This window comes from Perognathus longimembris, chromosome 19 (genome assembly GCF_023159225.1).
Source record: "Perognathus longimembris pacificus isolate PPM17 chromosome 19, ASM2315922v1, whole genome shotgun sequence".
NCBI classification, from domain to species: Eukaryota; Metazoa; Chordata; class Mammalia; order Rodentia; family Heteromyidae; genus Perognathus; species Perognathus longimembris.
In genome coordinates this window covers 46,833,347-46,858,028 of record NC_063179.1, presented here as the reverse complement: position 1 = coordinate 46,858,028, position 24,682 = coordinate 46,833,347, and the positions used below count along the sequence as shown (strand labels likewise).

At 37.8% G+C, this 24,682-nt stretch overlaps 1 protein-coding gene and 1 pseudogene across 2 annotated transcripts in view; one reads left to right on the top strand and one right to left on the bottom strand.

Annotated features, from left to right (window-relative positions):
• Positions 1-1,991: 1,991 nt before the first annotated feature.
• The window catches only part of Sgtb (small glutamine rich tetratricopeptide repeat co-chaperone beta), a 34,747-nt gene continuing 12,056 nt past the window's right edge, over positions 1,992-24,682 (bottom strand). Inside the window, exons 5-11 of one of the 2 annotated variants that reach the window (XM_048368297.1) lie at positions 20,906-21,005; positions 15,676-15,780; positions 10,329-10,467; positions 10,163-10,225; positions 8,441-8,478; positions 8,161-8,244; positions 1,992-3,870 (exon numbers count right to left, since the gene is read on the bottom strand). In XM_048368297.1, coding sequence (XP_048224254.1) covers positions 3,759-3,870; positions 8,161-8,244; positions 8,441-8,478; positions 10,163-10,225; positions 10,329-10,467; positions 15,676-15,780; positions 20,906-21,005 — 641 coding nt within the window. In that variant the 3' untranslated portion in view covers positions 1,992-3,758. The remainder of the gene's footprint in view (positions 3,871-8,160; positions 8,245-8,440; positions 8,479-10,162; positions 10,226-10,328; positions 10,468-15,675; positions 15,781-20,905; positions 21,006-24,682) is intronic. The other variant, XM_048368298.1, reaches the window with a different exon arrangement.
• On the top strand, positions 8,915-10,082 carry LOC125367858 (annotated as a pseudogene).

Sequence of the window (24,682 nt, the reverse complement as noted above, 5' to 3'; positions counted from 1 at the left end):
TATTTCTTAGGTTGAATTCATTATTCAGTTAAGTTTTAACTAAGAAGCCTAATAATTTTCTAATAAAAAATCCTTGATTTTTCTCCTCATTGAAAAATGAACTACTTTGTCTTGATACTTAATTTCAAACTCAAATCATATATTAGTAATATAAAATTTTCCATGTAGTCATATTCATATGCCATGAATAAAACACAAAGTTGAGGTAATAAACATCTTTGCCACAGGAATATAAGAAAATACTTCACTATTTTACTAAGAAAATAAAAGCTTATGCTGTTAAATAAAAATCCTATTTTGATGAGCTGAAACACAATATGTAATTTCTTAAATGTAAATTCTTATATGTATGACATTAAGCAAAACCTTTTTCTTAAATACATTAATTTATTTCCATGACAGATTTGGTCCAGAACAAAAACTATACTCAGAAGTTGCTTCTTAAACTAGAGAAGTAATGAAATATCTGTGCAAGTAATGAATAATAAGAGTCTGTCATTCCTCCATGATGATTAAGCTTGATAAAATGATAAGATGATATACCCACTATACTTGGAACTTTGTTTTCCAATCATTTTCTCAAGATTTAATCTGTCTCTTTCAAATTTTAATAACATAGTAATTGTCGCTTGGAATATGCTGTGTACTTTGATTTAATTACCAAGTCTCTAGCAGAGACCTAGACACATATTTTTCATATTTTAAAATAAAGTCAGGTAATGACATCTGATAAAGGGTCTGTGTAAAGTATGTTGTAAAAATTTCATTAACAGTTTGGTACAGTAAATGAAAATGTCCTTTGCACGAAGAGCACGTTTGCTTACAGCTACTGCAATGAAATTTGGTTAATCAAATCAATCTTTCCTAATTAGGATGTAAAAATTTATTCTAATACTCTCTTAGCTACTCTATTTTCCAGACAAAGAATAATATTAGAGGAATTTTCCTTAAAAATTTAAGAGTATCTTGAAATAACTTGCAATGTAGTGATTCTAAAATGTTGAAGGGATCTGAAGAGCAAAAATGGCTTGACTAGAATGGAGGCTCACTTAAGTAGACCAATGTCATTGAGACTAAATTTATTATTGGTGGTATTTACAAAGAAACAAACTAGAAAAGTATAATGGAAGTACACCAGTTCCTATAATTTCATGTGAAAAGAATGGGTATCTTCAACTACAGGTATCAGCAAATGAAAACAATATTTTATTTTTTAAAGTGTATTTTTTTTCCTGATGTCTGCTTTGTTATTAGGGTCTAATGGCTGGCCAAATAAAGTGATCTCAGAAGTGTTTCCTCTTCTCTTTAATGGAGACCATATAGAATTGGTGGTATTCGTCTCCAAGAGTTTAATAGAATTCACCACTGAATCATCTAGTAGCTAATGGTTTTCTTCTCTGAAAAGTGTTTCTTAACAAAGGTCTGTTTGGCCAATTTGGGCAGTTTTTATCCTATAAAGAATTTGTGTTTCATCTTAGTGGTAAGAATTTATAACAGTGTTTGTTCAAATTATTCTTCTTTTGGGCTGTACTTTTCTTCTGCAGCACTGGAAATCAAACCCAGGGTCTCCTGAACGTTAGGCAAATAAGCTTCATTCCCAGCTCCCTTTCATTGCTATTAATCATATACTATTAATCAGTATTTCCTTTTTCCCTAATTAGAGACATCAATTTTATGATCTGAAAGCATGTTTTGATGCACTCAAAATAGTTATATTAGAAATACTTTTTATTCAATACTGGATAAATTTAATAATTAGGGATCAAGATCAAATTTGCCTTTTTTTTGCCAGTTCTGGGGCTTGGCTCAGGGCCTGAGCACTGTCCCTGGCTTCTTTTTTGCTCAAGGTTAGCACTCTTGAGCCACAGTGCCACTTCTGGCTTTTTCTATATATGTGGTGCTGAGGAATCGAACCCAGGGCTTCATGTATATAAGGCAAGCACTCTTGCCACTAGGCCATATTCCAAGCTCCCAAATTTACCTTTTTTTAATCACAAGTATAACTTTTATGTGATTAGTTCTTCATTTTGTGTAACACTTAAACACCAGGAACTTAGTGTAACTTCATGAAAATGAATCATAGTTTAGACAATATAGGATATTTGATTTCAGAGGGCCTCAGATTTAAGTCTTGCTCTTCTCCAGCAGAACCAAAGGTTCAGGTAGGGGTTCATTCTGTTCCGAACACAAGTGATTAGGTTTTTTCTGGTTTAGTTGGGGATTTAACATAATGTTGCAGAACTTTTGAGTCTTTGGACCTACATCCGATCCACTTGGTTCAAATGCTCATTCCTAGGTCTTAATACTACATCAAAATTGAAGGTGTAGCTCTATATTTGCATTTTTAATAAATTTCCCTTACTTGATGATTATAGTGAGATCATGGAACCACTACCACAAAAAAGGTTTTAAAGTTCAAGAAACAAAGAAATTAAGTCTTTTGAGAACAGGACCATTAAGGCCTATGTTACATTACCTTTACTATTATTTTACCCTTGAGCACTGGCAAAATGATCACATCATCCCAACTTAGCCAATTTCATGATTAGGAAACAAAATCCCACTTAGAACTGTCTCATCTGTCACTACATGTAAAGCTATATGGTAGTACCAAATGTCATTTCACTCACCTACCCATACGCCACATGAATAGAGCATCTAGTGTGTATAATAAAATATTTTATGTCTAATAGTTTTACATTGTAACAAATTAAAATAAAGTTTAAGACTGGCACAGCAGGTTAAATTGCAGCAGAGGGTCACAGCATGAACAACCAATGTGAGTGACAAGTGCTCTTTGTTAGGCAGCTACTAAAGTTTTTTTAAAAAGTGTTTACAGATAGATGATCAAATTCCACTCTGAAAATCCTTAATTTATAGTCAAGCCATTGGCTTATTAATTAAAATATAGGTATATTTGATATTTCCAAGGTAAGTTGACCACCCAGGAAGTTGTGGTAAATGAAGTCGAACAGTTAAATCATTGACCTAACCAGTACCGTTAAGGATCCCTAGAGGTATTTTATTATGTTCTTAAGCATAATTGGCCATGCTAATGTTGATATGAAACTTCAGACTCATAAAGACTAGTAAAGAATGACGCAGAAAACCCTGTCTTTACTCCCTATACATTTACACTTTTCTTTTCCTCTTCAAAGCATCCCTCCACCGATGCTGCTTTCTAATAGCTCTTAAGATTCCCTGTCACTCATCGGAATAAGCAGCATAAATGACAGTACTGGCAGCTGTGACACATTACTTACTGGCAGCACAGAGCAAAGCCAAACCTGGGTCATAAGCTTCTTTCCTGACATGCTTGGTGCCAAGTATTTTTCTTTAAACCAGCACACAAAACCTCTCCACATTAAGTCACCGTCCCTGGCAAAAACTTTGCTGAAGGGAACCTGGAGCTAAAGAACTCACCAGTAGATAGCCCTACTGTTCAATAAATATACTCCTATATAAAGTCTAATATACAAATAGGATGATAAAAGTTTGAAAATGGATGGACCCTTGTCCTAGTGCTGTATTAGCATTTAACAAGTCTGTTGATCATTTTGTTTCCAAACAAAGCATGTAATGTTCAAGTCTATGTTTAAACCTATTGTCTAAACAGATATATTCTTTTAAGAAGAGGTTTTCCTCTATTATTTTCAAACATGGTGCTTCTTGTTTTTGTTTTGTTTTTGGCTATACTATCTACAGTGGACATTTCAGAGTCAAACCATTTACTTTGAGGACTAGGGTTCCTGGTCAAATCAGGAATGTTCTTCAGTGCTGCTGCTGAATGATCTGCTCCGGATGTGATTCCTCAGTTGCTCTATAAGCTCAGGGTTCTGTTGTTGTATCTGCTGAGCAAACTGTTGTCCCCTGTAGTAAAAATGCAAAATGAGTTAGGGAGTTGCCATTTCATATAATATCGATGCAAAAAGCAACTTCAGGTAATCTGGCATCTCAGAGAAGAGCAGCCGGAATGTTGAGACGATCTGTGGTTTACATCAGAAAGGGGACCTCCAGCTCCAACAGTGAAAATAATGTGGAGCCCAGCCAGCATCTGTTGAGTCCAGCAGCCCCCAGATTCCCCAGAACCTAAGGCTACTGCAACTCTGGCTTCCTTAGAAAGGATGGACAGGAGAGGAGAAGAAAGAATAGGATGGTATACATGTTCTATATTCTTGGGTTTTTTTTTCTTCTTTCTTGTCCTGGGGCTTGAACTCAGGGCCTGAGCACTGTCCCTGGCTTCTTTTTGCTCAAGGCTAGCACTCTACCACTTGAGCCACAGCGCCACTTCTTGCCTTTTCTGGGTATGTGATGCTAAGGAATCGAACCCAGGGCTTCATGCATGCTAGGTGAGCACTCTACCGCTGAGCCACATTCCCAGCCCCCCCCCCCCTTTTTTAAAGCCAGTCCTGGGGCTTGGACTCTGGGCATGAGCACTGTCCCTGGCTTCTTTTTGCTCAAGGCTAGCACTCTGCCACTTGAGCCACAGCGCCACTTCTGGCCATTTTCTATATACGTGGTTCTGAGGAATCAAACCTAGGGCTTCATGTGTATAAGGCAAGCACTCTTGCCACTAGGCCATATTCCCAGCCCTGTCCTATATTTTTTGGAAGACAGAGATTTGTTGAGGTGGAGAGGGGGAGCTTTGTAGATAAAGGACTACCCAAAGGGAACTCTTCTATTAAAAACAAGTTTCTGAACCATGATGTTATCAGTGCTTGCAGAGAGCATTATTATTACAGTGCAGAATTGTTTATAAGAAACAACACCCATTGATTCTCAATCTTTAGGTGAAAAGAAGAAACAAACCCCAAACTATAAAATGGGCACTTGAATTGGATGAAATATACCCTTCTACTGTTAACCACAGAGACAAAGGAAAAGAAATATGTTTATTGTATGCGCTCAAGTCTTACAAGCTTAACTCTTGGGAGGGAAACCAAAGTGGGGTTTATTAGTAATTAAATAGAAACAAGGGTATACTTAGACTTAAACTTGGAGAGTGTTCTAATTTTTATAATAAAACTTTCCAGCTGGGCTGGGGATATGGCCTAGTGGCAAGAGTGCTTGGCTAGTATACATGAGGCCCTGGGTTCAATTCCCCAGCACCACATATACAGAAAACGGCCAGAAGTGGCGCTGTGGCTCAAGTGGCAGAGTGCTAGCCTTGAGCAAAAAGAAGCCAGGGACAGTGCTCAGGCCCTGAGTCCAAGCCCCAGGACTGGCAAAAAAAACAAAAAACAAACAAACAAACAAAAAAAACAACTTTCCAGCTAAGAACAGAATTTTTTTTCATATCTTGGAATTTTTCCTCACTCAATTTTAGTTTTCTATAGGCTTTAGGCTTGTAGCATTTTGCAAAGTTCTGTTTTTTGCTAGTCTGCTGCTGTGATTTTTTAAAAATTAAATTCTATTGACAAGGTGTTGTGCAAAGGGGGTACAGTTACATAATAAGGTAGTGAGTACATTTCTTGTGATATCTTACACCCTCGTTTTTCTTTCCCTTCCCTAGATCAGGTAGGCATATATACAATATCCAGTGTACCAAAATCATATACAGTAACCACGTGGCATACACCAAAAGAAATTCACCTAGAACTTTAAATGTAACATCAATAATAGAGTCCTCCTGTGTCCTTCTCCTGGAGTTGTTTTTGCTTATCCTCGTCTTTTATGATCATATGTACATAGCTGTTGAGCTATTATGATCCAGATAGGTCTATTTTAGATGTTTTTATGTTTAGTAGTTGTTTGGTTTTAGTTACATAATATAAGGTCGCTGACCCACACACCTGTGGACCATTTGACAAGAAGTTTTTTGTTTCGCAGACCTGGTCTCTAGTGTCCCCCCCCCCCCCCCCATCTTAACAGTCATATATCAAGGAGATCAGGCCCCTTTGTTCTCTGTGTTCTAGGCTTGTCTCGCTCAACATTATTTGTTCAAGTTCTGACCATTTCCCCGCGAATGCCAATATTTCACCATTTCTAATCTCTATGTAGTATTCCACTGTGTATAGGTACCACATTTTTTTCATCCATTCATCTGTAGTGGGGCATCTGGGTTGTTTCCATATTTTGGCTATTGTGAATTGTAAAGCGATAAACATGGATGTGCAGATGTCTTTTTGATATCTTGGGACCTGTTGTTCAGGATAGATGCCTAGGAGTGGTATGGCTGGGTCATAGGGTAGGTCTAGGTTGAGCTTTTTTTTTTTTTGGCCAGTCCTGGGCCTTGGACTCAGGGCCTGAGCACCGTCCCTGGCTTCTTCCGGCTCAAGGCTAGCACTCTGCCACCTGAGCCACAGCGCCCCTTCTGGCCGTTTTCCATATATGTGGTGCTGGGGAATCGAACTGAGAGCTTCATGTGTAGGAGGCAAGCACTCTTGCCACTAGGCCATATTTCCAGCCCTATGTTGAGCTTTTTGAGGACCTCCAAACTGTTTTCCAAAGTGACTGTACTAATTTGCACTCCCACCAGCAGTGGAGAAGGGTTCCTCTTTCCCCCACCCCCTCCAGCATTTGTTGTAGCCTGAGTTCAGCGTATAGGCCATTCTAACTGGAGTGAGGTGGTATCTCAGGGTTCTTTTTATTTGCATTTCCTTTACTGCCAGGGATGTTGAACATTTCCTCACATGTTCTACCATTTTTATCTCTTCTGTGAAGTCTCTCTTTAACAAGCTGAACTCTTAAGAGTCAAGGATTACAAGTTTCTCATAAGGCAGGGAAGGCTTATAAGGATTAACAGCTAATTTTTTTTTAAAGGCAATGAACTTTTAATACAAATCCCTGAGTTTGTGACCTCAACTGCATGTCAGATGTGACAATCATGTCATTTACAGATCCCTCTAAAAATGTTTGTATAGTCACGGTCACAAGTTGCAAATGGTACCTGTGACTTCATATCAACCCTTGCGGTGACAGAATGGGAATATTCCAAGTGTACTGTGTGCATATATGGAAATGCCATAGAGAAACCCACCCATATTACACATGTATACTAATTTGAAAATAAAATAATAACAAGCAAGGTACCAGTGATTCATGCTGTAGGCCTAGCTACTCACAAAGCTGAGATCTGAGGATCATGGTTCAAAGAAAGCCCTGGAAGAAAAGCCCACAAGACTCCATCTCCAAAATAACCTGCATGCTGGAGGCATGGCTCAAATGGTAGAGCACCTGCCAGGAACAAGAGCACAAAGCCTGGAGGAGTTCAAGCTCAGTACCAAAAGAAAAAATAATGATAGAAATAATAATAATAGAGTAACAGCATCACATACAGACTCGAAAAGGAAAATGTCTTAAACAATGGTAAAAAGTGAAGGTAACGTGATAAAGTAATAAGATTCAAGTTGTCCCTCTAATGATGACTTTTGAGAAATATTCTAATTGGTATTTATATATATGTATGTATATACATATATATATAAAATAACTTTACTCCTTTGCATTGCTAGTGGCTCAACAAATGTTAAGCAAGTACCCCATTACTGAAGTAAACATGATTATAAAATATGGATATATATCTAAATAAAAACATTTTAAACAGAAATTTGACTTTAATCCACAAACCTGAGTAGTTATTTAATTGTGCCAGAGAAAACTTCCTTACATTTCATTGGTAAAATGGAAGATTAGTTGCTAAACATGAGACCACAATGTATCTGTCCCCAATAGTAGCTTGTGACGAATTCTTAGGCACTCTGTCAATGAAGACAATTAGTATTGATATCCCCAGGTAAGAAACTAAGGACCCTAATTACAACAAAATCAAGTATCAAATTTACACAAAAGACTAAATGTAGACAATTCTGCAGTGGATGTTCTGAAACTGGGTAAGTTTCCAGCTTGTACCTCAGTTTCTCTAGCTATTGAATAAGGATATAAAATGTCCTTTTCTTCTACTAAGAAGGTTCATGAGAGTGCCTTGGGGAAGAAAAGTATGTATTGAACACACATGATTGCTCTTTTCAGAAAAAGCTGCCAAACAATGCAAGTCTTCTGAATCTCTACTGCTCAGTCTGAAAGTGATAACTACTTATGAACTTTCAGATTTACTAGCTCTAGGGAAGCTAATTATCCAATCATATTAACTGAAAGATTAAAAAAAATAGACCTATGGTATCTCACCTAAGAAAATATATTTTCATTATTTCTACTTACGCTTGGATGAGGCTAGACAAGTCAGTCAGGCCCCCAACTCCAGCAGCAGGTCCTCCAATGGCATTTGTCATCATTCCTGACATCCTAGGTCATGCAAGAGATACGTCACCGAGATTAGTATATATTCATAACCAGTAGGAAAACTGGAATGTCTGTTTTAGATAGCTAGATAATTAATGTATTTTATGGAAAAAGGCTAAATGTGAGTGGGCTTTGTTCCTCTGCATGGTATGCAGAACAGTTTTGTCAAAGGGAAAGTGAATGAGCTCTTTCTACTTACAGCTGCTGGACTTGAGGGTTCTGCATTAAACTTGCTGCCTAGAATCGAAAAATAGTATGTCCCATTAAAAGCAGTAACAAGGATGTTTAGCAAAAAATTTTAAAGGTAGAGGACTGAACGGATGTATATACTAACGTTCTGTAATGTTTTTGTGTGTTGCATAAAGTACATGGGAAAGTAAAGATGTGGAGGCACTGGAAAAACTGGCACTGAAAAGATAGGACAAGTCAGTACCCTCAGCTCATGTCTCAAGAGGCTGAGCATTGAGGACTGTGGTTTGAAGTAATCCAAAACATTCTACCTCCAATTAACCAGCAAAAAATGCCAGACTGGACATATAGTTCAAGTGGGAAATTATCATCCCTGAGAGAAAAAGCTCAGAGTACAAGGTCCTGAGTTTAAGCCTTGATACTGGCACATACTAGCTGACACTAGCACACCACACACGCACGCCCGCGCACACACACAATGAAGATGAGACAACAATACTGTAAATAGTATAAAATGAAATAGGGATGCCAGTGTTTACTACTAGAGATCAGATTAGGCCGAAAGGAAAGACTGAAAGTTTAAGAGCATAAAGCATCTCCCACACTTGAGAGGCTCCACTCCAACAGGAGACGTGGCTACTCCAAGTGGCTCTGACAGGGACAGAAAAGCTCATTCTTACTGGGCTACAGATGCTTTGCAGGCCTCCTCAGTGCCTGGATGGACATGTACAACACTTCTGGAACTCTACCAGTCATCTCCAAATCCCATTTTTCCATCTTTTTCAATCTATCTACCCTTGAGCTACACTCTTAGCCCTAAATAAACTTAGGAAACAAAACAAGGCTGGACAAGGCAGAGGGGCAAGCTCTGGGAACCATTACAGCTCAAATCCTCCCACCGCAACTGTTAAATATATATCCTCCTAGGGCCAGTTTCATATAACCCAGGGGTTTTTAATGTTTCATGTATTTTCAGACTCCTGCGGCTGTCTAATGAAAAACATGATTTTTCACTAGGAAAACTGTGCATATCCACACGTGGGCTGATTTTGATAGTTCATTTTGTGGAAGCTATTTGCTTCCTCAGGTCCATCCCTGGCTTCCTTCAGGGAAAGGTTTATGGATGAAGAATCTCCACCCCAGCCTCTGACATGAGCACTCTGCTACCACCACCACCTCATTTGTTCCTAAAAGTTCTAGAGTTTACATTCCCAGCTAGCTTGGAGGCTAAGGCAAGACAATTGCTTGAGCCTAAAAGTTTGAAATCAGCTGGACAACCACAGTGAAACCCCATCTCTTAAAAATATGGAAACCATCATGGTTCCTGTGCTCAGCTGGGGCTCTTACTGTATCTTCTCCCAAGACTTTCAAAATCAAAGTTCCTGGCCAAGAAACAAAAGGAAAATCACCCCACACCCCAGTGGGTTCAGATGAAAACTGGTAACAAAATCATGTATAACTCCAAGAGAAGATAGTGGAGGAGAACCAAGCTGTGTCTGTACAGAACTGCACCAAGTGCCCACGTTTGTGCTCTACCATGAACCAGCCAAGCTGAAATGTCAACACTTCCTGGACAGTTGGGCATTTTAAACTGATTTTTTTCTTTGGTTACTTCAAGGATCAGTATAGTAATAAATGTGTGAAACCTTAAGTTTGAATTGTTAAAAAGTATGGGGAAAATGCATAGTTCTATGAGAAACAGAGCCAGTAGACCAGAAAGAAATATACTCACCATACTAATGAAAGCTGGATTGTTTATCAAGCTAGCCATGTCAAAGCTCAATCCAGTTCCTGTCTGTAAGAGAGTTATATCTGAGAATTATTCCAACCACTACAATTTAATCTCAATAAATTCTAAGTGAAAGAAAATATTTCACTCATTTCACATAACAACTTACGGGACTAGATACCTCTCTTAGCTTCTGTTCTGCTATTTTCAGATTTGATTTATAAGAATCATTTTCAGGGTCAAGATCTAAAGCCTTTTGATAACTTGTAACTGCTTCTTCAAACTTATTCATGGCGGTGAGGGCCAGCCTGGAGGAAAGATACAGTGTACAAGTTAGAATGAAGAACATTAGAATGTCAAAAAGTCAGATATCTGCATTAGTGTTTGACTCTGATTATAATTAACTCAGATTATAATTTACTCTGTGTGCTATAATTGACAGAAATGCGTCTAAAATTCCCTTTAATTCCAAGGCCTTGTAAATCTGTTGTTTTTTTTTTGAGAGTCATAGAACATTGATTTCATATTCAGAGAACATAAGATGTCCTAATGTTGAGCAGCCACATAGATTTTTTTTTTTTTTAACATTCTGCTTGCTCACAAACTTGGTTGTCCCACATTGATCGTGAACTTCCATTACCTACTTTTCCATTTTTAGCCTAATATGTGAAGTAATTTTCTTTATGAATGTCTACAGTGAGATCCATAAAGATTTTTTTTTTGCCAGTCCTGGCGCTTGGACTCAGGGCCTGAGCACTGTCCCTGGCTTCTTTTTGCTCAAGGCTAGCACTCTACCACTTGAGCCACAGCGCCACTTCTGGTCATTTCCTATATATGTGGTGCTGGGGAACTGAACCCAGGGCTTCATGTGTAGGAGGCAAGCACTCTTGCCACTAGGCCATATTCCCAGCCCCACAAAGATTTTTGATACTATCAATTCTGTGACATGGAAATCTATAATGCTAATACTATTTTTTTAGAAATGGAAATTTTTTATTCTGATATTTAAAGCTATTTAATGTGTATTTTTATTGTTATTGTAAAAGTGATGTACAGAGGGGCTAGTTATAGTTATGAGTCTGGTAATGAGTATACGCAATGGAATTCTACTCCATCAGCAAGAATGATAATGTACCATTTGTAAGGAAATGGGAAATCTTGGGAAAAAATTATATTAAGTAAGCCAGACCCAAAGAAGGATAGGCTATATAGTTGCCCTCATTTTGTGGTAACTAGAAGGTGCCTGTAAATCTGCAAGTAAACACAATGGATGGTAAAAGACAAAAAATACACCAGGACATGATAAATTATATGGGTCTCTGGACATTCACATTGTGAGACCAAAGGATATTCTTTTTTTTTTTAAATTAAATTTTATTGACAAGGTTACATAATAAAGTAGTGAGTACATTTCTTGTCATATTTGTTGCACCCTCATTTTTCTTTCCCTTATCTAGTTCAGATAAGCATATATACAATATCCAGTGTACCAAAATCATATAGTGACCATAGGGGGTACGTCAAAGGAAATTCACCTAGCACATTAAACTTAACGAAAACAATAAAATCCAAGGAGGATATTTTTTTTTTTTGCCAGTCCTGGGCCTTGGACTCAGGGCCTGAGCACTGTCCCTGGCTTCTTTTTGCTCAAGGCTAGCACTCTGCCACTTGAGCCATAGCGTCACTTCTGGCCATTTTCTATATATGTGGTGCTGAGGAATCAAACCCAGGGATTCATGTATACAAGGCAAGCACTCTTGCCACTAGGCCACATTCCCAGCCCAGGAGGATATTCTTAAGAGAGGATCACAAAGGCTCAACAGCTATGTGTATAAAATAATGTTTATTGAAATGAACTCTAAGAAATGGAAGCAAGAGGTTTTTGTGGGGTTTTTCCCCCCTTCATTGCTATTTTTGTTTTCTCTACATTTTGTCTTGTTTGTAAGTTTATCTGTTTGGGGGAGGATAAGTGGGGGAGGGGCAAAGAAATGGTGGGACAAAGGGTGATCAAATGTAGCAGTGATACCCACTAGACACTATGTTGAAAATTAATGATATAACTTGTGGATGGGGATGGGAGGGAAAAACTGGGAGTGAGGGAAGGCATGACACTGTTCAAAAAGAAATGTACTAATACTATTTAAAAGATTGCAAACTACATTTGTGCTCTAATATATCCCACAATATTCCTACTTAATAGAGACCTTGGAGCAACAATAAATATCAATTGCCATTAAAAAAAAAAGTAGGCTGTAGATAGCTATCAAATGACCATTCCTGAAAAAACAACAACCACATATTAGTTGTTAACTTGATAACAAAAGATAGAACTACCCTATATGACCCAGTGATATCACTCCTAGGTATTTATCTGAAAGACTGTGTGGCAGTCTTTCAGTCTGTATGACTGTTTGAGAGGATACACCAAAGGCACCTGCACACCCATGTTCACTGCAGCACAGTTCATAGTAGCCAACTTAGTTATGGACACAGCCCAAATGCCCTACAATGAATGAATGGATAAAGAAAGTGTGATATATACATCCCAATCATAATAAACATATATACACACAATGGAATTTTATGCAGACAATAGGAAGAATGAAATTTGCAGGGAAAGAGATGGATCTAGGAAATATACTGAGCAAAGCCATGCCAGGAAGGCACAAGGCTCACATTTTCTCTCATGTGTGGATTTTAGACTCAAAATAAAACCTCTTGTGTAAATACACCCCCCCACATGCACATACACACACAATCCTTGGGGTGAAACTCTGGAGTACTGCAAACCATTCAAATAATTGACAGTTTAATAAAATGAGTATCAGAAAGCTGAAACAAGTCTGAATGGGAAAGGGCTTAGTTGAAGAGAGGGAGGTGGATAAATGAAAAAGGTAATGGGACAAATATAGTCAGAACACTCCATGTTCCACATCTGACAGAAGTGGGATTTGTGAAATGAGGCTGGAGGCCACGATGGACGTGGTGACGCTCAGAAGCACTGGACCCATGCATGTTACACTGTAACCCCCTTTACCACAACCTCAAGTTTAGAAAACTGTGGAGAGACATGTGTAGATAGAGACACATGCACATAGAAATGAAAAGTAGTTGAGCATATTAATATGGAGCTCAGACAGACGACTTAAGAAATCAAACAATATACATGGTCAACGCTCATTTACAAACATATTCGGTAAAGAATCATGAACTCTAAATTAGAAAATACAAAACAAATACAAACATCTTCTCAGGAAGATGCAAGATTAGGTTCATATGAACCTCAAGTTAACATCTTTATCAACTGATCAATATATAAACTTGTTTTTTTTTTTTTTTTTTTTGGCCAGTCCTGGGCCTTGGACTCAGGGCCTGAGCACCGTCCCTGGCTTCTTCCCGCTCAAGGCTAGCACTCTGCCACTTGAGCCACAGCGACCCTTCTGGCCGTTTTCCATGTATGTGGTGCTGGGGAATCGAACCGAGAGCTTCATGTGTAGGAGGCAAGCGCTCTTGCCACTAGGCCATATTCCCAGCCCCTAAACTTGTTTTATATGTGCTGTTGCTAAAAGTTATTTAATATACTTATTGACTCAGTAGCATTGAACTTATTGCCAGTAGCACTAACTCATTCTTGAGGAAATTTATCTCACACGTGCACATTATCTATGAGGCACTATGTATGAAGCCTTGCCCTTAGAACAAAAGAGAACACTTCAACTTATATGTAGGTGCCACTGAAAACAGCAAAATCACAAATAAAAGGCACAAGGATTTTACACATACACACACACACCCCACCACCACCACCACCAAACTGATCATTTCAGTATGAGCTAAAGCAAAAAGAGAAGTCCTACTTTATTCAGCCTCAGCTGAAATAGTGCAGACTGTTTCACCACTTGTGAATATCCATAAATGACCACAGGAGGGTTATAAGTCAGTATTTTATTGGGACTTACAAATAATTACTAAGTGGGTACCTGCAGAAGTATAGACTCTGTAAGTAATGAAAACAACTATGGAAAAAAGCAGAGAACAGGATGAGATCAAAGGAGAGAACAAATGAATCAAAACAGCAGAGGACAAGAGCCCTGGAATACAGGGAAGGCAGAGGAACTGGGAAGGCAGAGTGGAAAAGAGCATCCAGTGACAAAGCAAATGTGATGAATCCGATAGGCTTCAAACATAAGTTAACTTCAAGTTACTTGAAGACTTCAGAACCTCGAAAACCACTAGATAACAGTGTTACATCCAGGTCAATCCAAAAACTTGAGATTCAGGAATTTCAAAGTCCACAAGCCCGTGCCAGGTGTACCAGCTCAAGCCAAATGAGTGCCCTGTTCAGATTGCCAAAGAATTGCGTGATGCTCACTCATGTTGGGGAAGGAAGGTCATCTTCACTCAAACTCAGAGATTCAAATGCTAGTCTCTTCCAGAAACACTGTCACAAACACACCCAGAAGTAATGTTTTACCAGCTATCTGGGCATCTCTTACCCCGTCAGGCTGACAAAATAAACCATCACAGTAATATAGGCAAAGGTGCATGGAGTGAGCTGGAGATACAACATGAGATAATGAGAATGAGACAGGCTCAGGTGTTTATAGAAAAAAAGGAACTGAGAGGCAAGATGGTAGCTGGAGAGGAATACTGGGCAAAATGATGGTTCTAAGGATTTTTTTCAATTATCTTTTACATGCTTGGTATTATTATCTATTAGAGATGGAGAAAATTGTGTTGTAGAAGATAAAGAATGAAGTCGCGGGCTGGGGATATGGCCTAGTTGCTAGAGTGCCTGCCTCGTATTCATGAGGCCCTGGGTTCAATTCCCCAGCACCACATATACAGAAAATGGCCAGAAGTGGCGCTGTGGCTCAAGTGGCAGAGTGCTAGCCTTGAGCAAAAAGAAGCCAGGGACAGTGCTCAGGCCCTGAGTCCAAGCCCCAGGACTGGCCAAAAAAAAAAAAAAAAGAATGAAGTCATGTGTACAAAGGTGGAGATGACAGTCTTACGTAACAAAGGCTTCTACTGTGACAAGCATAAAAAGGAGCATTCTATATAGATACAGATGTAGATAGATCAATGAACTTGGAAGTAGGAAGGACAGTTAGTCTTCTTCAAAATAGGTCTATTTTCTCAAGTATCAAGTATTATCATCAGCTGAGTCACCACTGATAACTACCAAAATGGGAGAAAAGGTTGAAATAATCATACCAAGAGTGGAAAAATGAATTCAGAAAGACAAATAATTTGGTAGTACTGAGTGCTTGAGATTTATGGTCATAGCTATGAAATGAATTGACTCACAGTTATATTACTTTTTCTAACCACTCATAAAATAACTAGTCATCTCAAGACTAAGTCAGAAAAATTGTAGTCATTCCTCTCTTATATTATCTTTACTTTGTAATTAGCTCAGAGGGTACAATATTAAGCAGGAAATTCAACCTCAAAAGTCATTAAAACCTGTACCTCACACTACTTGGTACTACAATGAACATTCTATCAGAACTTACCCCATCCTCCCGTAGGCCTTGCTGTACTTAGAATCAATTGCTATTGCTTTTTCACAGTCCTTTATTGCATCAGTGTAGTGACTTAATTTGCTTTGGGCAGCAGCCCTAAGAGAAAGCAAAGAGATACATTATAAGCAGTTTTAAAGGCACTAATTTTCAGGCACTAATTTATTATGTTTTTCTTGTCCCAATTTTGAAATTGTTCCTAGTAAATTCCTAAGTAAAATTAAGACAATTTTTGTAACCCAGAAATTTTTGTTCAGAAAAAAAAATAGAGGTTTCCTTTTACTCTTTGCTTTGATATAGAGAAAAACAAATATATCCAAGTCATACAATGGATCTACCTACATTTCTAATTTTACCAAAGAGAAAAACACTGGGGTATCTGGACTGTTGGGGAGGCACAAAGTGTGAAGGGTTGCTGTCAACTGGCCACTTTAATAATAGAGCTAAGGTACAAGTAAAAGGTATATTCAAATCCACTGTCACTCTCTACCATTCATTTACTTAAGAGGCAGACTAATTTAGTCTCCCATAAATTTGCATAATCTACTTCAACAAATCTTATATTTCAGCAAAAGATTCAAAAAGCCAACTCTGGAAAAACAGTATTTATCTAGATGGAAAGCCTTTTGATTATCACCTCTCTTCAATAATACTAAGCAAGATGATATGACTCAGAGGAGAAACAAAGAAGGAAAAGAGAAGCTAGGACAGATGCTCAGAGGACATGGTGCCAGTGGCTACATGCCCAGCAGTGATCGTCTCGTCTTCCGTCCATCCAGCTGTGCACTGGGATTAGCTAATGTCACTCTCTCTATGACATTAAGCTCACCTTTGTATTTCATACATAATAACAGATCAATTATTTGTTATAGATCTATGAACAGAAAGTGTTACTATGAAACAAATCCTGGGTAGAAGATGCTAAAGATAATAATCCTGGAGGTTGAATATGGAACTCTAGATCTAACAAAATGTCTCTAAAAATTAATCACATGTAGTAAGAAAGAAAAGAGGGTTAAATGGGAGTTTAGTTCTCTTCAATAAGACTAGAGGTGTAGCTCAAGTGATGGAGCACATGCTAGGCAAGCACAAGGCCCTAAATTCAATCCACTGTACCATCAAAAAAAAAGTTATGTAAAAGGACACCTGGTCAATCCCATCCAAATGTAGGATAATTTAATTGCCAAACGTAACTTTATTGTAGTTAATTACAATACACTGAATAGTAGAGTTTTTTGAAAAACAGAAAAAGGAACAGAAAGACACAATGCCTATGTGAATCTGACCTTACAAAATAATATTTATTGAAATGGTAACAGGAGGTTTTTTTCCTTTTGTGCGATTCGGTTGTTTGTAAGTCTTTGGAAGTATAGGGGAGGCACAGAAATGGAGGCACACGGTGAACAAACGCAGTAATGGTACCCACTGGACACTATGTGGAAAATGAACTATACACTTTGTAGGTGGGGGATGGGAGGGAAAAACTGGGAGAACAAGGGAGGGGTGACACTGTCCAAAAAGAAATAGACTCTTTACTTAATCGATGTAACTATGACCCCACTGTATATCACCTTGATAATAACAATTTAAAAATTTTTAATTAAAAAATTATGAATTCAAATAAAGTTACAGAGGGTAAGAAAGAAAGCAGAAAACATTAACAGAGAAAATCAGTACACTTCATATTACATATACACATTTGCACGAGGAATGAGAGACAGAAGAAAAAGTAAAAACAATGGTTATTAGAAAAATGTGTATACATGCATCATTTTAAAAATATGTTCTATATGGTATGTTAAGGAGATTAAATTTCATCATGTGAGTTATTTGTAACTCCTCAGATCTAGTATGAATGAGCAATGCTCAGTTTCTAATTTCACTTGTTTGAAAAATACTCTTGAAAGAAAACTGGAGTGGGAAGTAGAGGCAAAAATGTGTGAGGCCATTTTAAATCCCAACTGCTCAGTTTAGCAAGTTGAGAACCTGGACTAAAAAGTAGGAAACAACTGGAAAGGAGAATCATAAAGGAAGCCTTCCTGATCTCAGCTCCAGATACTAACAATAAGGTAAGGAATAAGCTATAGGATCAGATCAGCAACAGATTAGGTGGGAGCAAAGAAGATGACTGCATTTCCAGGTCAACAGCTTTAGATAAAAAATGGCAAGCCCGGGGGAGGAGGAGATCGACGAGCTCGCAAAAGGAGAGCGGCAGGAAAGCAGAGGCGCGGAGCTGAGGGAATCCTCCGAGACCAAGCTCAGCTTGCTGGAGTCTACGCTGTTAACAAGGCAGACTGCATGCTTTGCCTCTGAAGGCTGATCACTGGGGAGAACTAATGAAGCCTCAGGTGAACAATACAGTCCGTTGCCAGGCTTTCAGAGGCTCTGACTTTCTTTTACCTCGTCAGAACAAAATCATGACTATAATTTGTGTTCTACTGTTGTAGGAAATAAGGCAGAAGGAAAGTCACAGAAACCTCCCATTTCCCTCGTCACCCACAAAAAAGCTATAGCAAAAATTACTTTTTCTACAACCAAAAAAAACCTTACACTGGTTTTAGAAAAAACAAACATTGGAAGTCGAACTAAGCTGTGGACTTTGTATATATTATCACTCCTCATAACACCTCTTGAAGTGATTAGTATTATACTTATTTTGTTGGTGAAGAAGTTGAGGCTTAAAAAGATTAAGTGACAGTCCAAAGTTCACACAGATAGTAAGTAGCAGAAAAGAGATTCAGCTGGGTGGGCAGGTGGCTCATGCCTGTAATCCTAGCTACTCAGAAGGCTGAGATTTGAGCAAGGGAATGAGACAGAAGAAAACATAAAAATAATACTTAATAGAAAAAAATGTATATATATGTATCATACATTTTATAATGTTACATATGTTATCCTCCACCTAAAAAAATGAAACAAACATGCATATATGACAAAATGTATTCTGTGTGTGTGTGCCAGTCCTGGAGCTTGAATTCAGGGCCTGAGGTGCTGAGCCACAGATTGACTTCTGGCTTTCCTGTTGCTTAACTGGAAGTTAGAATCTCAAGGACTTTCCTGCCCAGGCTGGCTTCAAACATCTAGCCTCAGATCTCAGCTTCCTGAGTAGCTAGAGTTATAGGTGTAAGCCAATGGTTCCTGGCATAATCTTAAAGGCCAAACAGCAGACAAATAGTAGAAAAGACTCATGCAAAAAATTTGTGCCAGATGATAATTTTTGAACACCTAAAAGTCATTTTTATAAGGGCTGGGAATGTGGCTTAATGGTAGAGAGCTTGCCTAGCATGCACGAAGCCCTGAGTTCAATTCCTTAGCACTACATAAACAGAAAAAAGAGAGAAGTGGTGCTGTGGCTCAAGAGGTACAGTGCTAGCCTTGAGCAAAAAGAAGCCAGGGACAGTGCTCAGGCCCTGAGTCCAAGCTCCAGGACTGGCAAAATAAAAGTTATTTTTATAAAAAGTAATATTATGGGGCTGGGAATGTGGCCTAGTGGCAAGAGTGCATACTCATATACATGAAGCCCTCGGTTCAATTCCCCAGCACCACATATACAGAAAATGGCCAAAAATGTCACTGTGGCTCAAGTGGCAGAGTGCTAGCCTTGAACAAAAAGAAGGCAGGGACAGTGCTCAGGCCCTGAGTCCAAGGCCCAGGACTGGCCAAAAAAAAAAAAAAAAAAAAAAAAAAAGTAATATTATTCAATTTAGCTGTGTGTGTGAAAAATATTTTGATTAGTTATAAGGTTGTGAAAATGAATATCAGAAGCAAGGAGTAGAACTGCAATTCTAAGCTCCCAATTCTTAACAGCTATTTGGCTGAGAAAAATGGCAAGGGGTAGTTGGCAAGACTGTGTAGGTTATGGAGGTATTTATAGTTATAAGTCTCAAAACAACCTCCAAAATGATCCTAAAGTTTAATCTGTATTAGTAATACAAATAAACCTTTCTAATCATTCAATATTAAATAGTATGTCCTATTACTGAACTCCTCAGAGAAGAAGATACTATTTAAGTGCAAAACAGAAGCATTATTATTTATTTCAGTTTAATAGTAACTAAATAAAAGCAAGCATAAGTATTTCCAAGAAATCTAAGATAGCACTATCACACAAAAGATTCCTGGTGAATTCTAACTCACATAAACAAGCTATTTAGGGTTGCACTTTCCATAGTCAAAGTTAAAAAGAATGTGGCCTTATTATGCTCAATAAACAACCAAGTTTATGATAACATTTATATCTGGCTCCTAAATGCATTTATTTCAAACTTTTACCTACTAAATTTCTATCTATATCTGATTACAAAAAGGAAAAAATAGACAATATTTTAAAAATGTCCAACTTCTCTAGCAGTTAAACATAAACTAGGACAATTAATATGCAAACCACATTAAACAATTAATAATTAATTTGGGTACATAATGCTAAAAAAGTACATGTAAAAACCTGATATGCTCATATAACTCCTCAGGAAGGAATTACTTTTCAAAGAAGTTGTAACAATTTTGTAATTAGCCTCAATTTTTAAAATGTTTTAGCAAAAAAATTGTTTTTAAGTTAAAATAGGGAGAAATATAAAAGGAAAAAAATTTCCTGTTCCTTATGCAGGAGTGGGAGTTTAAAGATCACAAGCTTCAATTTTTTAAAATAGCTATAACTGGTAGACCAACTAAATGAATTTCTAGGGATAAATCCAAAGATCTAGATCTAGAGCTGGGACTGTGGCTTCAGTGGTAAAGTGCCTGCTTAGCAAGCACAAGGTCATGAGTTGAAACCCCAAAACAGACAAGGTCCAGAAACCACTTTAACAAATTCTTACAGACTCAAATGATATTGGGGAAGAAATGGAAACCTCCATTTCCACAGTCAAGTAAGGTTCATCTAGCTACTGATTCAAAAATAATTCAAGAGCATTTGTTTTCCAGACCTTAGGCTAATTTGTAACTACTGAAACAATGTTTAAGACATATTTCAATTCCATGAGGACACATTTGCTATCTACCCAGTAAGCAAAGTTAAATCTAAAACTGTGGACATAAACATGCCGAAAGTTACTAAGAGTGGCTGCCTCTGAATGGTAAGCGGATGAGTTTCTTTTTTCCCTCCTTTATATTTTTTATTAAACTTTCCAATTTTTCTAAATCAACAAAATGTTCGGTTTCTTCAGAGCTAGTGATCCAAATATTTAAGAATGGAAACCTTGCCGTGATGTGTCCGGTTGGTTACCTGTTGCAGTAGTAAACTGCATTATTGGGATCCAGTTCTATGGCCTGTGTGTAACAATCCACTGCGGCTGTATAATTTTCTTCTTTCATGTGGTTATTGCCTGGAATCAAGCAGGTGATGTAAACAGTACATAACATAGCAAAAATATGGTATACCAGATAAATTCTAGCCACAGTATTAATCATATAATAATATGAAGATTAGTCTACCAGAATATCTTTTGGATACACTGAAGACTGATTTTAGGTTGAACTAGAGCTGATATTCCTGGCTTCATTGTGTTTGGATGACTTTAAAAATGCAGTGCCCTACATATTAAAGTCTGCATATCTTTTAAATTGCAGCCTGTGAGGAAATACAATCATTATGAGTACCACAGGTCAAAAGATCTTTTCTCCCTTCCTCATCTTCCTTTCCCTATCACTCCCTTTTGCAGGACAGCCCTATCCTCTTCCTCCTTAGCACCATCTAATCTGGACCTGATTTTCCCTGCCTAATAGTCAAGCTCTCAGAAAGCTCTGTGTACAAGCTGGTGAAACTAATCTTGCTAATTTGCTATACTGGCAGATGATATTTTTATGAGCTATATTTCCAGAGATATAATCTTTTTAAAAAGGGATTTGAGGAGATTAATTTCTAGAAAGGCAGAATTTTATATGTTGTGGCTGCCCTACAGATTAATGATTTTCAGGAAGGACATCTGCAGAGACATCTGGCAGCAATTTAGCAACTGGTCAGCAAAATAAGGGATTTCCTGTGACTATCTCCTCACTACCATTAAATAGGGGAGGAGGATGGTGTCTCTGAGTTTCTGAAAGCCAATGCTTAAAATTGGAAACCTCAGAACAATTGCTACTAAGAAAAGGATTTATATCTCAGAGACCCCTACAATTCCGTCCACTTTTCCGTTCTTACTAAGAGGTGATGTCAAAGTTTGCAGGGAACAGGAAAGTTTAAGGAGGAAGCACCTCAAATCATAGGAAAGTTATGCAAATTAGGAAACAAGTGAGTATAAAGAATAACAATTAATAAATACCTAATTTCAACTTCAATCTGTAACTGCTTTTGGTGATAGCTGTACAGCTCTACAAATACAGAGTGAACTGTGCAAACCAATGAACTGTACTTTGTAAAGGAATAAAATTTATGTAAACAAAATAAAATTTATGTAAATTATACCTCAAGAAACCTGTTTTCCCTAACTATAAAAATTAATTTGGGTCTCTTCTTCCCACGGGAAAAATATGAATATAAAGCCTTCCAAGGGAGGGATAAATGTAACTTTTTTTTTCTTAAGCAAAAAGTTAGCTAGATTAGCCTGGGATACTTAGATTTCCATGTCAATGATTTTACTTTTTCTGAGTGATAAATATTTTTGTTGTTGCAGTTGGGCCTTTTTGCTTTGGGTCACATTTTATTCTTATCACTATTACTAGTAAACATTTATTTTTTCTTATAAATTGCCTTAGAAATTTATAAGGTGCATATATGTTAAAAATATATGTATAATGTAATTTAGTAATTTAAAAGCTTCAAGTCACAATATATAAAAATTCATAACAGGAACAAAATCTGTGAAAAAAGTACAACAATGAAGCATTTGTGTTACACTTGATACCAATTCTCCTATAAAAATTGTGTCTAATTCTCACAAACCAGTGAGATATTTCTATACTTCTGTGACATGTCAGGGAATGGCAAGAAACTCTTCCTGATTTCTTCTGATTTTTCTGTAGTTCTTCAGAAGCCAAGTACATAAAATATTTGAAAGCAGTGTTCCAGGAAGATACTATCTACCTACAAGCAATCCTTTTCTTGGATCAGTTGTGGGGCTTGAACTCAGGGCCTGAGCAATGTCCCTCAGCTCTGTTGTTCAGGGCTAGCAGTCTACAACTTTGATCCACAGCTCCACCTTCAGTTTTACGATCATTTATCGGAGACAGGAATCTCATAGACTTTCCTGCCCCAGCTGGCTTGGAACCATGATTCTCAGATCTCAGCCTCCTGAGTAGCTATGGCTACAATCCTTAATTAACACAGTCCGATACATATAACACATAGCCTAGAATAACCTTATGCTTGTCAATCTACCAGAGTCGTTGTTTTTACACAAATAAAATCTAGATGAAGTGCCAATCATTTTAATTTTACATGAAACATGTCTGAGATGACATGTCTTAGTGAAAAAAAAAAGAATGTAAGCTTTCAAAGATAAAAGTAGTAAATAATTCTGTCTATTCATGCTGTCACATTAAATGAGTCTAACTCAACATATTCATCTAACCCTCATCTTACATACATGATGTCAAAAAGAATATTCAAAAGGGAATGCAATCCCTCAACATTCTGGCATAGAGGAAGATGAGAGACAAAAATACAATTTTAATTTAATTTTTACTCAACATTATTATTAGAAGTAAACCAAAGGCAAAAATATACTATATCTATACACGTATATTAATAATATACCATATCTATAGCATGTATGTTTATATGGATATATACTATATATGTATGTACACATGCTATATATATATGTATATAATATATACATAGTAGCCAAAAACGTATTTCATCACTGAAAATTTCATACATTACAAAAACCTGAGTGGCTGGGAATGTGGCTTAGTGTAGAGTGCTTTCCTAGCATGCATGAATCTCTGGGTTTGATTCCTCCGTAGCACATGAACAGAAAAGGCTGGACGTGGTGCTGTGGCTCAAGTGGTAGATCTCTAGCCTTGAGCACAGAGAGGCTCAGGGACAGAGCCCAGGCCCTGAGTTCAAGCCCCAGAACAGGCAAGAAAAAAAAAACCTGGGTGGAAAATATCATTAAGTTGTGTAATCAGAAACTAATACACGAGGCTGGGAATATGGCCTAGTGGTAAAGTGCTCGCCTCGTATATATGAAGCCCTGGGTTCGATTCCCCAGCACCACATATACAGAAGAAAAGCCAGAAATGGCGCTGTGGCTCAAGTGGTAGAGTGCTAGCCTTGAGCAAAAAGAAGCCAGGGACAGTGCTCAGGCCCTGAGTCCATGCCCAAGGACTGGCAACAAAAACAAAACAAACGAATACACGAAAATACATTTGTATTGGGATAATTAAGTCCAAATTCTTTGGGGAATATTGATAAGATCTGGTTGTTGGCTTATTCTGCATGTAATTTTTTTTTTTTTTTTTTTTTTGGCCAGTCCTGGGCCTTGGACTCAGGGCCTGAGCACTGTCCCTGGCTTCTTCCCGCTCAAGGCTAGCACTCTGCCACTTGAGCCACAGCGCCGCTTCTGGCCGTTTTCTGTATATGTGGTGCTGGGGAATCGAACCTAGGGCCTCGTGTATCCGAGGCAGGCACTCTTGCCACTAGGCCATATCCCCAGCCCCTGCATGTAATTTTTGAAGTCATATTGTTAAGATTTAAGCCAATTTAAGCCAGTGTAGTGGTAGCCAGTTTTTAGAGGAAATAAAATGAAAACTGAAACAAATCTATTTATTGGAAAGACAATACTTTACAATGTAATCCTCAGGAGGCTGAGGAAGGAACATTATGTGTGGCCACATATGTCAAAAAACAAAAACAAACAGAAAAACAACATCATACAAACATCCAAGAGAGTTACTGAGGATTACAGTTACCTGTCTAGGAAACTCATGGTAGCAAATAACAGTACCCTGTAACACTGCACAGTTACTAAAAACAGTGACATATATGTATATTTGATTTAGGAGATGACCAGGCCCAAGGAACAAGAAAAGCATACCCTTTCCTTAAGTAACTTTTGCT